Source organism: Hyla sarda, chromosome 7, assembly GCF_029499605.1.
Source record: "Hyla sarda isolate aHylSar1 chromosome 7, aHylSar1.hap1, whole genome shotgun sequence".
In the NCBI taxonomy this organism is placed as follows: Eukaryota; Metazoa; Chordata; class Amphibia; order Anura; family Hylidae; genus Hyla; species Hyla sarda.
This window is the reverse complement of record NC_079195.1, coordinates 26,754,966-26,770,683: the sequence shown is the minus strand read 5'-3', so window position 1 is coordinate 26,770,683 and position 15,718 is coordinate 26,754,966. Positions and strand designations below refer to the sequence as shown.

At 42.1% G+C, this 15,718-nt stretch overlaps 1 protein-coding gene across 1 annotated transcript in view; it reads left to right on the top strand.

Moving 5' to 3' along the window:
* LOC130283382 (alpha-2-macroglobulin-like protein 1) overlaps nucleotides 1-15,718 on the top strand; it is a 454,342-nt gene that overhangs the window by 291,471 nt on the left and 147,153 nt on the right. The window contains exons 11-13 of the mRNA XM_056532791.1: nucleotides 6,221-6,342; nucleotides 6,483-6,534; nucleotides 8,470-8,559. Of these exons, the coding sequence (XP_056388766.1) occupies nucleotides 6,221-6,342; nucleotides 6,483-6,534; nucleotides 8,470-8,559 (264 nt within the window). The remainder of the gene's footprint in view (nucleotides 1-6,220; nucleotides 6,343-6,482; nucleotides 6,535-8,469; nucleotides 8,560-15,718) is intronic.

Genomic DNA, 15,718 nt, shown 5'->3' with positions numbered 1-15,718 from the left:
GGGATCTTTTCCCAAAGAGAATTCCCAGGCCCTAATTATTACTTTCCCCAAACCTGGTAAGTCACCTGATACCCCTCAACATTTTAGACCTATATCGTTGTTGAACCAGGACATCAAAATATTTGCCAAATTGTTAGCTACTCGCATAGCAAAAATTGTTAGCCACTCGCATAGCGAAAATTCTTCCCCAACTCATCCATGTGGACCAGGCTGGCTTTGTTCCCCATAGGCAAACATACTTCAAAACCAGAAGGATGTGTGGGGTATTCCACCACATAGCTAGAAACAAAATCCCCATGCTGGCTTTGGCGTTGGATGCAGAGAAGGCGTTTGACCGACTCTGTTGGTCGTTCGCCTTCTCCGTACGCCGTGCGCTGACGAATGGTACCAGTCAGGGTTGCCCCTTGTTAATATTAATATTTGTGTTAGCCATGGAACCCCTTAGCTCAAGCCATACGAGAACACCCACAGATCTCGGGGGTGGTCATTGGAGGTAATTTGCATACCATATCTCTATATGCTGATGATGTATTTCTTTTGTTGACCAACCTGGAGACATCTGTAGCGAATATGATGAATCTAATCACTAAATACAACGTTCTTTCCTATTACCACCTAAACTCCACTAAGACCCAGGCCCTGCCACTGTATATGTCACCCCAACAAATCTCTCAATTAAAAGCACTCTATCCCTTTGATTGGCGCAACAGTGATATCAAGTACCTAGGTACTAATATAGTGGGTTCCCAATTCCTAATATACAAACTTAACTATGATTCTCTTCTCTCGGAAACACAGGTAGACCTACAAAGTTTTTCCAAACACAATATCTCATGGATTGGCAGAATAGCCACCTTTAAGATGTTCCTATTGCCCAAATTTTTATATGTGCACCCTGCCTATCTACGTCCCCGAAAGGTTCTTTGATAAAGTGCGCTCCCTGCTTACTAACTTCGTATGGGGTAACAAGAAACCTAGAATAGCTTGCAGCATCCTAACTAGAGACAGGAACTCTGGAGGCTTGGCCCTTCCGGATTTGAAACTTTATTACTTGTCCACCCTAGTGTCTATGTTGAAAGGATGGCAATGTCCCAATCGTACTATACCCTGGATACAATTAGAACATGTGCTGGCCTTTCCATTTCAGCTGAAGGACCTACTATACATTCCCTTCTGGAATGTGTCCACCCCTACCGAATGAGGTCCAACAGTGCTTGCCTCTCTCACTGCTTGGTCAGCTTTTCATAAACTATCAGCTTCTGACTCATCACCTCATGTCTCAATACTACCATTCACCCTGATACAGGCATTGATGCCGGACACAGAGCTTCATAGATGGGCGGAGGGCGGGGTTACCACAGTGCAAGATCTCATGATGACAGTTACACTACTACCTTTCCGAGATAACAGTTGGGCACATGCCCTACCTTCCAGCAAATTTTTCAAGTACCTACAAATACGTCATCTGTTACAGGGTCTGACCTCGACAGGGATTAAACCGAATGCACTAGCCCTTTTGTACACAACAGGAAACCAGAGGGGCCTGAAACCTTTATACAGTCACTTGATACATTACGCTCATTACACTAAATCTCATCCTATACAGTCATGGCCGTAAATGTTGGCACCCCTGGATTTTTTCAAGAAAATGAAGTATTTCTCACAGAAAAGGATTGCAGTAACACACTGTTTTACTATACACATGTTTATTCCCTTTGTGTGTATTGGAACTAAAACAAAAAAAGGGAGGAAAAAAAGCAAAATAGACATAAGGTCACACCAAACTCCAAAAATGGGCTGGACAAAATTTGTGTGCACCCTTTAAAAATTTTGGAAAAATAAGATTGTCTTAAGCATGTGATGTTCCTTTAAACCCACCTGGGGCAAGTAACAGGTGTGGGCAATACAAAAATCACACCTGAAAGCAGATAAAAAGGAGAGAAGTTCACTTAGTCTTTGCATTGTGTGTCTGTGTGTGCCACACTAAGCATGGACAACAGAAAGAGGAGAAGAGAACTGTCTGAGGACTTGAGAACTAAAATTGTGGAAACATATCAACAATCTCAAGGTTACAAGTCCATCTCCAGAGAACTAGATTTGCCTTTGTCCACAGTGCACAACATTATCAAGAAGTTTGCAACCCATTGCACTGTAGCTAATCTCCCTGGACGTGGACAGAAGAGAAAAATTGATGAAAGGTGTTAACGCAGGATAATTCGGAAGGTGGATAAGCAGCCCCAAACAAGTTCCAAAGATATTAAAGCTGTCCTGCAGGCTTTAGGGAGCATCAGTGTCAACGCAAACTATCCGTCGACATTTAAATGAAATGAAACGCTATGGCAGGAGACCCAGGAGGACCCCGCTGCTGACACAAAGAGATAAAAAAGCAAGACTACATTTTGCCTAAATGAACTTGGATAAGCCAAAATCCTTCTAGGAAAATGTCTTGTGGACAGATGAGACCAAGATAGAGCTTTTTGGTAAAGCACATCATTCTACTGTTTACCGAAAATGGAATGAGGCCTACAAAGAAATGAACGCAGTACCTACAGTGAAACAAGGGGGAGGTTCAATGATGTTTTAGGGATGTTTTGCTGCCTCTGGCACTGGGTGCCTTGAATGTGTACAAGGCTTCATGAAATCTGAGGATTACCAATGGATTTTGGTAGCATTGTACAGCCCAGTGTCAAAAAGCTGGGTTTGCATCCGAGATCTTGGGTCTTCCAGCAGAACCATGACCCCAAACATAAGTCAAAAAGCACCCAGAAATGGATGGCAACATAGCGCTGGAGAGTTCTGAAGTGGCCAGCAATGAGTCCAGATCTAAATCCCATTGAACACCTGTGGAGAGATCTTAAAATTGCTGTTGGGAAAAGGCGCCCTTCCAATAAGAGAGACCTGGAGCACTTTTCAAAAGAAAGAGTGGCCCAACATTCCGTCTGAGAGGTGTAAGAAGCTTATTGATAGTTATAGGAAGCAACTGATTTCATTTTTTTTCCCAAAGGGTGTGCAACCAAATATTAAGTTAAGCGTGCCAATAATTTTGTCCAGCCCATTTTTGGAGTTTGGTGTGACGTTATGTCCAATTTGCTTTTTTTCCTCCTTTTGGTTTAGTTCCAATGCACACAAAGGGAATAAACACGTGTATAGCAAAACATGTGAATTCGAGTAGAATACAGACATAGCGCACATCTACAATCTTGTATAATGATCTGATTGCTTCTCAGCACAATATCAAAAACTAACAGGTTGTTAGTATACATTTTTGATCAAAAAGTACAAGCCCACTCGCCACGTCAAGGCCACCTATTCAGAGTGGGTCCCTAACGTCCCTAGCATAAAATGGCGTAGCACCGGGCGGTGACCACCACCGCCGCGACACAGATGCCCACGGGGGGGGGGGGGGGGGGGGGGAGAGCGACCCACTGGCAGAGCGGCCCCAATGCCTCTCAAACCAGTCTATGGGCCACACCCGCCCGCAGACACAGCGCCACGGCAGCAACGGACGCCACCCCGCACCACACCAGTGTGAACAAGGTGTAAAGGCTCACTTACCTTTCTCTCCCAGTCAGACTGGGAGGCTGCTAGGAGTGAAATGGCCCTAGTGTGGCTAATTACCACCTATATAGGTTTGGGCTGAGGGGGTGGGGAAGAGTGCAGCACATGTTCAAAAAAAAAAAAAAAAGAAAGGATAGCAAAACATGTGTTACTGCAATCCTTTTCTGTGAGAAATACTTCATTGTATTGAAAAATTTTAGGGGTGCCAACATTTACGGCCATGACTATGTAGTTGGGAGAGGGATTTAAACACGACTTTCATTGCTGAGGAATGGCAGGGTTCCTTCAAAATGATACGTCTCTACTTGAGATGCTCGGCACATGTCGAATCCGCTACGAAATCCATGCTGAGGTGGTACTATACCCCAGACAAACTAGCTCTTATATATATATATATATCACAGTTTCTCAGATATGCTGGAGGGGCTGCTCATGTAAGGGTACTTTGACACATTTTATGGTCCTGCCCACGGGCTCAACCATATTGGAAGGCATGTAAACAAATACTAGTGGAAGTCCTCCCTTCAATTCCCTGATCCCCACAACTTGTCCTCCTATTGATAGGAGTTGATAGCTTTCCATTGAAAGGGAGGGCGCTGATATGTATGATATGCGTTATAGCCAAAACAGTGTTGCTTCGCAAATGGAAGACTGCTGATATGCCGGTCTCAGACGAACTACCTACGGCTATTAATCTCACTTGTGCCTTTGAGCGCATATTGTCCTTAGGCAACGACACGTACACCACATTACTTTCTAAGTAACATTATTGGCTTAACCCCTTAAGGACGCAGCTCATTTTCACTTCCAGGGGTGAGCAGAACAGGGGGTTTCCATGGCAACCCCCTGTCCTGTGCTGCCATTGGTCAGAATTCATTTCTGACTAATGACAGGGGATAGGAGAAGATCGCAGCACTGCAATCTCGTTCCTATCCCTAAGGATGGTCAGGCCTGTCACTGACAGCTCCGATCATCCCTATTTTCCGGGCGATCGGGTCACCAGAGACCCGATCAGCCCGGAATAGCTGAATATCGCATGTCTGGATTGACATGCGATTTTCTGCGATCGCCCACATGGAGGGGGCTCTCAGGACCCCCCTCGACGATGTGCCTGGATGCCTGCTGAATGATTTCAGCAGGCATTCCGCTCCGGTCCCCAACCGGCTAGAGGCGGGGACCGTAATTCCCACGGGCGTATCCATATGCCCTACGTCCTTAAGGACTCGGGATGCAGGGCGTATGCATACCCCCTGCGTCCTGAACATGTTAAGTCTTCATATTATGTGGGGGTCCAATAAAGGTTTAGCTTTCTTCCTCTCCTAGTTTTAATGATAACTTGTTGAGGCCTTTAACTATTTATGCTAGATTCATGCACCTGCTCTGATTTTGACACCGCAATGCCATGAGTGTTTTTTTATTTTGAAATTGTGATCACTACGTCATCTTTACTGCATATTGTTCTTCGACTGTACACCGAATTGTTACTCCTGTTATTGTACTACTGTTATACTGTATTCTTCAAAAACCTTTTAATAAAAACTATTCGTAAAAAAAAAAAAAAAAAAAAATATATATATGTGGTTAGCTAAACCGCAGAGTCAATTCTGTATGCGTAAAAAAAATACCAAAGTCTAAAATTGTGCATTTTTGTCACTTTATATACCATAATTTTTTTTTTAAAGCGATCAAATAGTCCCATCAAAACAAAAATGGCACCGATAAAAACTACAGATCACAGCACAAAAAATTTGCCCCCATTGACATCTCTGTATATGGAACAATAAAAAAGTTATAGGGGTCCGAATATGACAATTTTAAACATAACAATTTTGGTGCATGTAGTTAGTATTTTTTTTAAAGTAGTAAAATAATATAAAACCTACATATATTGGGTATCCTTGTAACTGTATGGATCTACAGAATAGAGATAAGGTTATTTTTACCGAAAAGTGCACTGCATAGCAATGGAAGCCCCCTAAATTTACAAAATGGCGTTGTTTTTTTTTTATTTCACCCAACAAATTAGTTATTTTTTTTGTTTTTCCACAGATTACGGTATGTTATAAGTAATGTCATTGAAAAGTAAAATCGGTGACACTTATATGGATCTGTAGGTGCAAAATTTAAAGCAGTATGATTTTTAGAAGGGGAGGAAGAAAGAATTAAGGCGCAAAAACAAAAATTGGCCTGGACTTTAAAAGGGTACTCCGCTGTAAACATCTTAACCCCTATCCAAAGGATAGGGGATAAGATGTTAGATCGTGGGGTCCCCAGCAACTGAGACACCCCTGTCATTTGGTGCACGGAGTGAACTCTGCTCTGTGCCCGATGACTGGCGATGCCAGCCACCACGACCCCTCCATTCATCTATGGGAGGAGACGTGAAGGCTATGTTCTTGCCATCACGCCTCCTCCGATAGACATGAAACGAGGGGGTGTGGAAAGACATCACAAACAGGAAAGCTGCAAGCTTCCATGTACCGGACGCCACCACTGCCGGCCCGGAGATTGCGGGGGTATCCACATTTTATCTCACATTTTACCCCCTATCCTTTGGATAGGGGAAAATATGTTTACAGCAGAGCACCCCCTTAAGGCCATATATATATATATATATATATATATATATATATATATATATATTAAATTGTATGTTCCCTAGGATCGTTGACCCTGACAGTGAGAGTGGAAGCAGTGACCAGCAGAGATTTATGCAATGGGAAGAAACCATACGTGCCCGCAAGAGGAAATATAGACATACTGCAAAGACAACTTCTAGTCAAGGTAAGTTTCAGAAATCTATAGTAACACTGTATAAACATATGTTCAAAATATTGTATATCCCAATGGGATTGACTTATAAGTTATATGATGTATTGTTCAGAACTAAATTTGTCTTTATCATTTATTTAAATCTCATTTAGCCTGGAGGCATCGGGAAGGAAATTACTGAAAATATGTACCTGTGTCTGAACGGTAACACATATTTATTTGGAGTTTGTTGGATAGATTTAACCCTTAATTTACCAAATACAGATCAGCCATAACATTACAACCTGATGCCTCATATTGCATTGCTCCCCCTCGGCTCCACAAGACTTTTGAAAGTGCAGACCCTGTGAGTCCTGTAAGGTGTGAGGTGCGACCTTATGGATGGGACTTGTTCCTCCAGCACATCACATAAATGATCAAACGGGTTGAGATCTGGGAAATCTGGAGGCCTAGTCACCACTTTGATCTCTTTTTTCATGTTCCTCATTCATTGACAATTGTTTGTGGTTGGTGAATTATCTTTCTGACAGAGGCCACTGCTATTAGGGATCCCGCTGCCATTAATGGAGTCGCTTGGTCTGTACAATGTTTAGATACATGCCACAGTAATATCGACATGACGCTAGGACCCAAATTTTCTAGCAGAACATTTGAGGGGGATTTACAAAGACCTGAAAAGAAAAAGCTGACCGATTGCCCATAGCAACCAATCAGATCGCTTCATTTATTTTCTAAAAATAAAAAAAGCAAACTGATTGGTTGTTATGGGCAACAGGTCAACTTTTTGCTTGCACAGGTTTTAATAAATCTCTCCAATTGCACAGAGCATCACACTGCCCTTAGGTCTGTCTTTTTCCTTTAATCCATAAAAGTGGCATCTTTTCTCTAGGTAAGCAATGCACCCAGCCGTATATATAATATTAAAGGGGTTATCCACCATGAGGGGATTTTAGCACGTACCTGCCAGACTAAATGGACATGCTTAGGAAGGACTAAATGGCTATTGTGAGATTACCATAACACTGTGGCTAGCCTTTTGTGAACTGACTGTTTCCTGTTAAAGTTTGGTCTTTTAAATTACAAATCCTATAGTTCCTTGTTTGAAATATGGAGGTCACTTTCCTCCCTCCCACAAATGAGCCACCCCACCCATTGAAACACAAATGAGCTGCATTCAATTCAAAAGACCAGTGTTCTCTAACTAGGGTGCCTGCAGCTGCTGCAAAATGATCTCTCTCCCACCCAGCGGTGGCTCCACCCTGTAGCACAGTCAAATAAAAAAAAAAATCCTGGAATCCCACTTTAAAGAGAATAAATGAATTACCAGAATAAGCCACCTGCTTTCCATGGTTCAGTATTGATGCTGATGTGTCTATTGTAGGTACTTTCCTTGATGAACAGAGGTCAGGATGGACACACTGACCGTTCGGAGGCTATGCAGCCCCATGCACAGCAAGCTGATATGCTCTGTGTGACCTGACACCTTACTATCATAGCCAAAAGGATTTTCCATCACATTGCTTTACTAAAGCTGTGGGATCCGACCAGATGGGCTAGCCTTTACTCCTTTCCTGCATCAATGATGTTTTGGCAGCCCCATCATGCTTTTGGAGAACACCTCACATGACCATTGCAGCAAATAAGCAGCATCAGTGGTCAAGTGGCATACTCTGGGCATCACCAGTCAGTGATGGGAGCCTTGATGCCTGGAGTATGGCATGTGACCACTGAGGCCGCTGATTCACTGTCAGGTCACTTGACATTCACTTGACAAGTCACTTGACATTCACTCCATAATGAAGAGTGGGGTGCCAACGGGTTACTTGGGATAAGCACTGCATTGGAGATGTGAGGAGCTGCGGGTTTGTTATTTTAATGCATTTAGGACACTAAAAAAATAACAAATAAATAGAACCTGGATAACACCTTTAATATATTCTATCCCTTACAGATGGCATGTTATTCTCTTCACATTTCAGTAGTTTTAATGTTAGAGCTGATCTGTGTATAACCCTTGTAGACCTGTATATAAGACTTTTTTTTCTTGGAAAATTCTACCATATATGACCCACCAGGATAGGACTTCTGGAAGAGATAAAATATGTTGTCTAAAAATTGTATTTCTCGATTTCTTTCTAGCTTCCGTGAACAGCACACAGAGACTATTCTCACTTACACTTCCAAGTACATGGGTGAAAAAATCAGAGAGCGCCTATATATCTGTGCTGGGTAAGAGAAAAAAGTCACTATTGAAATCTTAAACGGGTGGAAAACATTTTTTATGAAATCAACTGGTGCCAGAAGGTTAAACAGATTTGTAAATTATAGAAAGAAGGTAGGTAGTCAGTGGTAACGATGTAAAACTCTGCTTTATTCGGATCCTCATAAAACCGCATGCAAGCGGGATTCAGCCAACAGACAACAATCATAGGTAAACGTGGACGCGTTACTAACCAACCAGGTTATATATGGGTGTCCATTGAGAAAAGGGAGGAGTCAAAACTAAGGTACAACCTTCTTAACCCACTCCATTCACCCAAATAGATTAACCCTTTCATACATGAAATATGTAACCGGGGATTAGTATAAAACATATGTAGTATAAACATGCAAAAATTATTAGTTTACTGTAAAAAAACAGCAAAATACATAAAAATAACGATGATAACAAAATACAAAAACTAAAAATTGGAAAAAAACGCAGGGAGAAGCCGCCTAATATGAACACCTACCTACTGTGGAACAAATAAAAAAATAAAAAGAAACACCATTAATAATGCAAAAAATCACTAATAATGGAAGATTAAATCACTCCTTAAGTTCAGACCACCCGGGTGGATGGTCTGGAGATTGTGTATCCAGAAAACCTCCCTATTTCGCAAGGATCTGACTCTGTCTCCTCCTCTCGGATGCCTACGACCACATTCTATGCCGCAGAAAATCATGTTAGATACATCACCACCGTGAACGTCTCGAAAATGTTTAGAAACAGTAGAGGCGTTCACATGGTGCGGATTCACTGCGGCACGAATGTGTTCCTGTATGCTTACTAGTTGTAAACTTATGTATGTGGGCAGCATGAAACGCCTTCTAAAGAAACGCATACAGGAACACAGTGAATCCGCAGTGAATCCGCACCATGTGAACGCCTCTACTGTTTCTAAACATTTTTGAGACGTTCACGATGGTGATGTATCTAACATGATTTTCTGCGGCATGGAATGTGTTCGTAGGCATCTGAGAGGAGGAGACAGAGTCAGATCCTTGCGAAATAGGGAGGTTTTTTGGATACACAATCTACAAACCATCCACCCGGGTGGTCTGAACTTAAGGAGTGATTTAATCTTCCATTATTAGTGATCTTTTGCATTATTAATGGTGTTTATTTTTTATTTGTTCCATAGTAGGTAGTTGTTCATATGGGGCGGTTTCTCCCTGCGTTTTTTTCCAAGTTTTAGTTTTTGTATTTTGTTATCATCATTATTTTTATGTCTTTTGCTGTTTTTTTACAGTAATCTAATAATTTTTGCATGTTTATACTAAATATGTTTTATACTAATCCCTGGTTACACATTTCATGTATGTAAGGGTTAATCTATTTGAGTGAATGGAGTGGGTTAAGAAGGTTTGACATTAGTTTTGACTCCTCCCTTTTTTCAATGGACACCCATATATAACCTGGTTGGTTAATAGGGTATATCTTGTTAAGACAAAGGGTGTATTCCAGAAACGCGTCCACGTTTACCTGTGATTGTTGTCTGTTGGCTGAATCCCGCTTGCATGCGGTTTTATGAGGATCTGAATAAAGCAGAGTTTTACAACGTTACCACTGGCTACCTACCTTCTTTCTATTGCTTATGCTGGATCATATAGCCGTGTTGGGTGTCCTGTGAGCTGACCATTCCTGCCTTGCAAGATTTGTAAATTACTTCTATTTAAAAATATTAATTCTTCCAGTACTTATCAGCTGCTGTATACTACGGAGGAAGTTGTGTAGTTCTTTCCAGTCTGACCACAGTGCTCTCTGCTGCCACCTCTGTCCATACTCAGAGAGCACAGTGCTCAGACTGGAAAGTACTACACAACCTTCTCTGTAGTATACAGCAGTTGATAAGTACTGGAAGGATTAAGATTTTTAAATAGATGTAATTTACAAATCTGTTAAATTTTCTGGCACCAGATGTTTTCCACCAAAGTACCTCTTTAAAGGTAAATGACAGTAAACAAAAGGGGGATATACTAAGATCAGCGCTTCATTTGCTGGTCTACTCTTGCCCTAGTCAACCTTGCTAGATTTATTGAGAGGCACACGCATCTGAGGATGTCCTTGAGACCGTCTTAGATTTCTACGATAGTTCAGAACTGGCATATATTTTAAGTACAATTAATGTCATTTGGCAGGCATGAGTTGTAATAAACTCTTGTAGATGAAACAATATCCATAATAAAGACCCAGCAGGGTAGTAACTCGCGATTCAGACGATCGTTTTCCAAACTTTTCAAGATGTATTTTCATTTTCAGAGTAGTAGAAATCTTCTTAACAAAGAGGAGCAAAGCTTGTAACAGACACAGAGCTCAGATTTTCCATCTGCTCAAGACCTCGGACGCAACGGCATTTCGGGGGCATGCGCCCTTAGTCATGCGTACCAGGTGTGGAGGGAGGGAGGATTATATAGAGATAGACGGTAAGTATTCAGATGGAGCGTTATTTTTAACAATACCACATGCAAACATTTTTTAATCAAAAATACATATTTTGACTAGCACTTTATAAAAATGCTTTAAAACTACATATCTCATTAAGACCATATGGAACGACAGAATTTAATTCAGTAATCCAATAACATTCTCTTTGTAAAAGACGTCTTTAGTTCAGATTCTCATTGGCTTGTACAGGGACTTCTAAAATTAACCATTTAAGGGTACTGATAGAATGTTTGCATTCGCGAAAATGTCTTGCAACAGTACTTTCACCAAAGCTTGTAATTTCACCTCTTTTCTAATGACAGACTTATGTTTGGTTAATCTCGTTTTCATCATTCTAGCTGTCTGACCAACATAAGTGAGTCCGCATGGACATTTAAGCAAATATATGACATTTTTTGTCATACAAGTATAGAATCCTTTATGTGCAATAGGAAAGCCTCTAGATGGATGATAACATTTTTCACCTTTAATTATGCCATTACAGTGATTACAATTTAAACATGGAAAGGTGCCTTTGCATTTACTAGTAGAGATGAGCAAACCGAAGCTGACGAACCCAAATTCGTTACAAATTTCATGATATATTCGATTCACAACGAATGCGAATATCGCAGCGATTCTTGTAGTGCAGTGCTTTGGTGTTGTCACTGAGAAGGATCTGACAATATATAAAACTCCTATTCACGTTATTTAGCATTTCATCAAAGAGGGGCAGATAGATTTTCGTTGCCTCATACATATCCACAAGCTGCCTGAACTTTATCAACCATCTGATCATCTTATTTTTCAGCGCAATTCAGTGCTTTTTTTGCTCCACAAATCTCAGAATTGCTCAGAATTGTGTGTAGACTATAAAAAAAAACGTGCACACCATTCTTAACACTGTGACAGAGTGCAATTTAGGGTTTAATCCCTGTTGTCTTTTTTGTGGTGCTGCTCTGTTGGGTCCTGCTGCTGTTCAGAAATACGTTTTTTCAGCGCACTGTAGTGCATTTGTCTGCCCTCATACGTGCATACCACATGCCTACATAAAAGCAGTGTTCTATTTTGTTTCTGTAACAAGTCTAGATGCAGGGAAAGTCCTGACTCCTGGCAAAAGTAATCACCTGCTGGTGTTTTACAAAAATAGAAATTTTTTTCTGGGTATTGTTGCGCATTTGTCTGCTCTCATCAGTGCATACCACATACGTACATTCAAGTAGTGTACCATTTTATACCTGTTAATCTGTCAAGGGCCTACATACTGTGAAAGTCCAAAAATAGTACTCACCGGCTGGTGTTTTACAAAAATACTGATTTTTTTCTGCGTATTGTTGGGCATATTACTGCCCTCATCAGTGCATACCGCATACGTACATCCAAGTAGTGTACCATTTCCTACCTGTTAATCTGTCAAGGGCCTACATACTGTGAAAGGACAGCCAAAAGTAATCACCTGCTGCTGTTCTAGACAAATACTGTTTAAAAAGTAGTGAAGCGTATTGTAATACCGTCATATACGCACTAAGTATGTCAGGCAGAAAAGTGCCAGGACGTGCACAGAGGAGTGGCAGAGGCCTAAATACTTCAGGCAGAGTTGGCAGCAGACTTGGGGCAAGTGGCAGCAGGAGTCGCAGCGAGAGGCCTGAGCTCCTGTTATCAGCCAGCGGTCGTGTCTCTACCAGCAACCCATCTGTCGTCGTCAATTGGTTAACACGCTCATCCACATCATCACAAGTGACATCTGACACCCCCATTCAATAGTTGGTGGGTTCCTCAGACACAACCCTAAGTCTGCATGGCCCAGGAGCAGTCCCTGTCCTCCCATTGCCTTTGTCCTATGCTGTTCCCTCTCCTAAAGAAGTATCTTATGCTGTGGGTTCAGCTCCACTATTCACTGAGGACGATGTAAGGCTGGGTTCACACCACGTTTTGTTAAATACGGCTCCCTTATACCGCTGGGAGGAGGGGGGCGGGGCTTAATCGCAGCGCCCGCACTCAGCCGTTTTCGGGAACCGTATTTAATGTATGTCTATGAGCCGACCAGAGTGAACCGCAGCCTCCGGTCGGCTTCGTTTTCGGCCGTATGCGGTTTCCCGACCGCAGGCAAAAACGTGGTCGACCACGTTTTTGCCTGCGGTCGGGAAACCGCATACGGCCAAAAAAGCAGCCGATTGGGAGCCTGGTGCAGAAAGGGCATCATCATCATTATCAGGAGAAGAGAGTTGCAGGTTGCCCTTGAGGCAGCAGATGAGCCAGCGAGGCAGTAGCATAGTTGGCAGTAGACATGTGCAATTCGGTTCGGCACGAATGTCTAATTTACCGAATTTTACCGTCTTCGGACCGATCCGAATGCACAAAAACATATTTTGAACATTCCCGAATAGCCACGATAATAAGAATAGCAAAATAACGAATGCATTCATTATTTCCCGAATGCATGCACGCATGCAGTAAATAACGAATGCATTCGTTATCTGTAAACAAACATAAAGAATTCATTCTAATAACAAAGATAATAGAAAGGATGCAGATAGTTAGATTTTTCGGATACATTCGGTATTCGAGAACATTCGGTAAATCTTTTTATTCTTTTTTGGACTTTAGTGATCCTAAAAAATTATGGAGATACCTTTTTTATTAAAATTTCGTAGGGTACCATAAAAAAATAATAATAAAAAAGATACAGTAGTGATGGAAAAAATTGTATCTAACGAAATCTTTTTTATTATGAAATGTTTATGAATTTTTAAACAGGGATTCATTTATGTGAGCGGGTAAAGCACTAAAAATGTAGCCGACAATAATAAAAATGTAGTGTGTGCGTGTTTTTCACTTAAGAAAAAAAAAATGTAGGTAGTACTCCCAGCATGGAACACACTCTTCCATGATGGGAGTAGTACTTACCTGTACTAATTCACAGATCGCCGGGGTCCCTTGCGATCCTCTTGTATAATGTATAGATGCGGCGGCCGCTCTTCTATGGTCCCCTGCACTCACGTATATATACACATATTCATATTTCCCGCAGAGCTGTGATTGGCCAGATGGTTCCAGCCAATCACAGCTCTCTGTGAGAAATAGGAATATGTGTATATATACGGCCGTGCAGGGGACTATAGGAGAACGGCCGCCGCATCCATACATTATACAGGAGGATCACCGTGGGTGTCAGGAGTGATACCTGCAGTGATCTTTTCTTTACTACAAGTACTACTACTCCCAACATGGAGTACACTCTGCTCCATGCTGGGAGCTGTAGTGCCTGCACTAATAGACAGATCGCAGCAGGAGTTAGAAGTTACACTCACTGCGATATGTCTATTAATGCAGGTACTACAGCTCCCAGCATGGAGCAGAGTGTGCTCCATGTTGGGAGTATTAGTACCTGCAGTAAGGGACAGATCCCAGCGGATGTCACTTCTCCTGACACCCCCTGCGATGTCCTGATGTGAATGTCGGGATCAGCTGTTCTCAGGGCTACAGAGCCGGGAGAACAGCTGACGCTGAGCCGTAGGTATACATCATATATCTACTGCTCAGCAAGAACTTACAGTGAGCCTGCAATGTGTATACAGTATACACATTGCTGGCTCACTTAACCCCTTGCTGAGCTGTGCGCTATGCGCAAGCCCAGCAAGGGAAGAGTTAACTTACACTGCTCGACAGTGTAGGTTAACCCTTTGGGCGGTATACACTTTATACAGCTATCTATAGATAGCTGTATACAGTGTATACAGAAGACGAAGTCCAGCTTACTTCCCTCGAGTCCCGGGCAGGTCCGTGTAGCTCTGCCCCCTAGTGAAGATGCCATTAGGGGGCGGAGCTACATAAGGGAACAAGGCTAGTTAATCTGAAGCTCTGTTCACATTATCCGTTTTGTATAATGTGAACAGACCCTTCTGGCAGTGTCTACCCAGACAGGGAGACTCCAGCTGTTGCTAAACTACAACTCCCAGCATGCCCAGACAGTCAAAGGCTGTCTGGGCATGCTGGGAGTTGTAGTTTTGCACTAATTGGTGGCTCCCTGTTTGGGTAGACATTGCATCATGGGTGCTCTCCCCAGCGGACAGCGCCAAGAATGTCATAACCATTTTTTTGTGTTTTTTTCTTCTCGTTTCAGATCCGTGTATGCAGAGGATTACTGCGGACTCGATGGAATATGGCGGATTATTTTTTCTTCTTTTTATAAAATGGTTAACGAGGGCTGTGGGGGAGTGTTTATTTAAATAAAATAATTTTTCCAATGTGTTGTGTTTTTTTTTTATTGAATTTTCAGGTTTAGTAGTGAAAGCCAGTCTTATTGACTGAATCCATTACTAAGCCAGGGCTTAGTGCTAGCCCCAAAAACAGCTAGCGCTAACCCCCAATTATTATCCTGGTACCCACCGCCATAGGGGTGCCGGGAAAAGCCGATACCAACAGGCCCAGAGCGTCAAAAATGGCGCTCCTGGGCCTAGGCGGTAACAGGCTGGCGTTATTTAGGCTGGGGAGGGCCAGTAACAATGGTCCTCGCCCACCCTGGTAACGTCAGGCTGTTGCTGTTTGGTTGGTATTGTGCTGAGAATGAAAATACAGGGAACCCTATGCGTTTTTTATTTTTATTTATTTAAATAAAAATAAAAAATAAAAACTTATAGGGTTCCCCGTATTTTCATTCTCAGCACAATACCAACCAAACAGCAACAGCCTGACGTTACC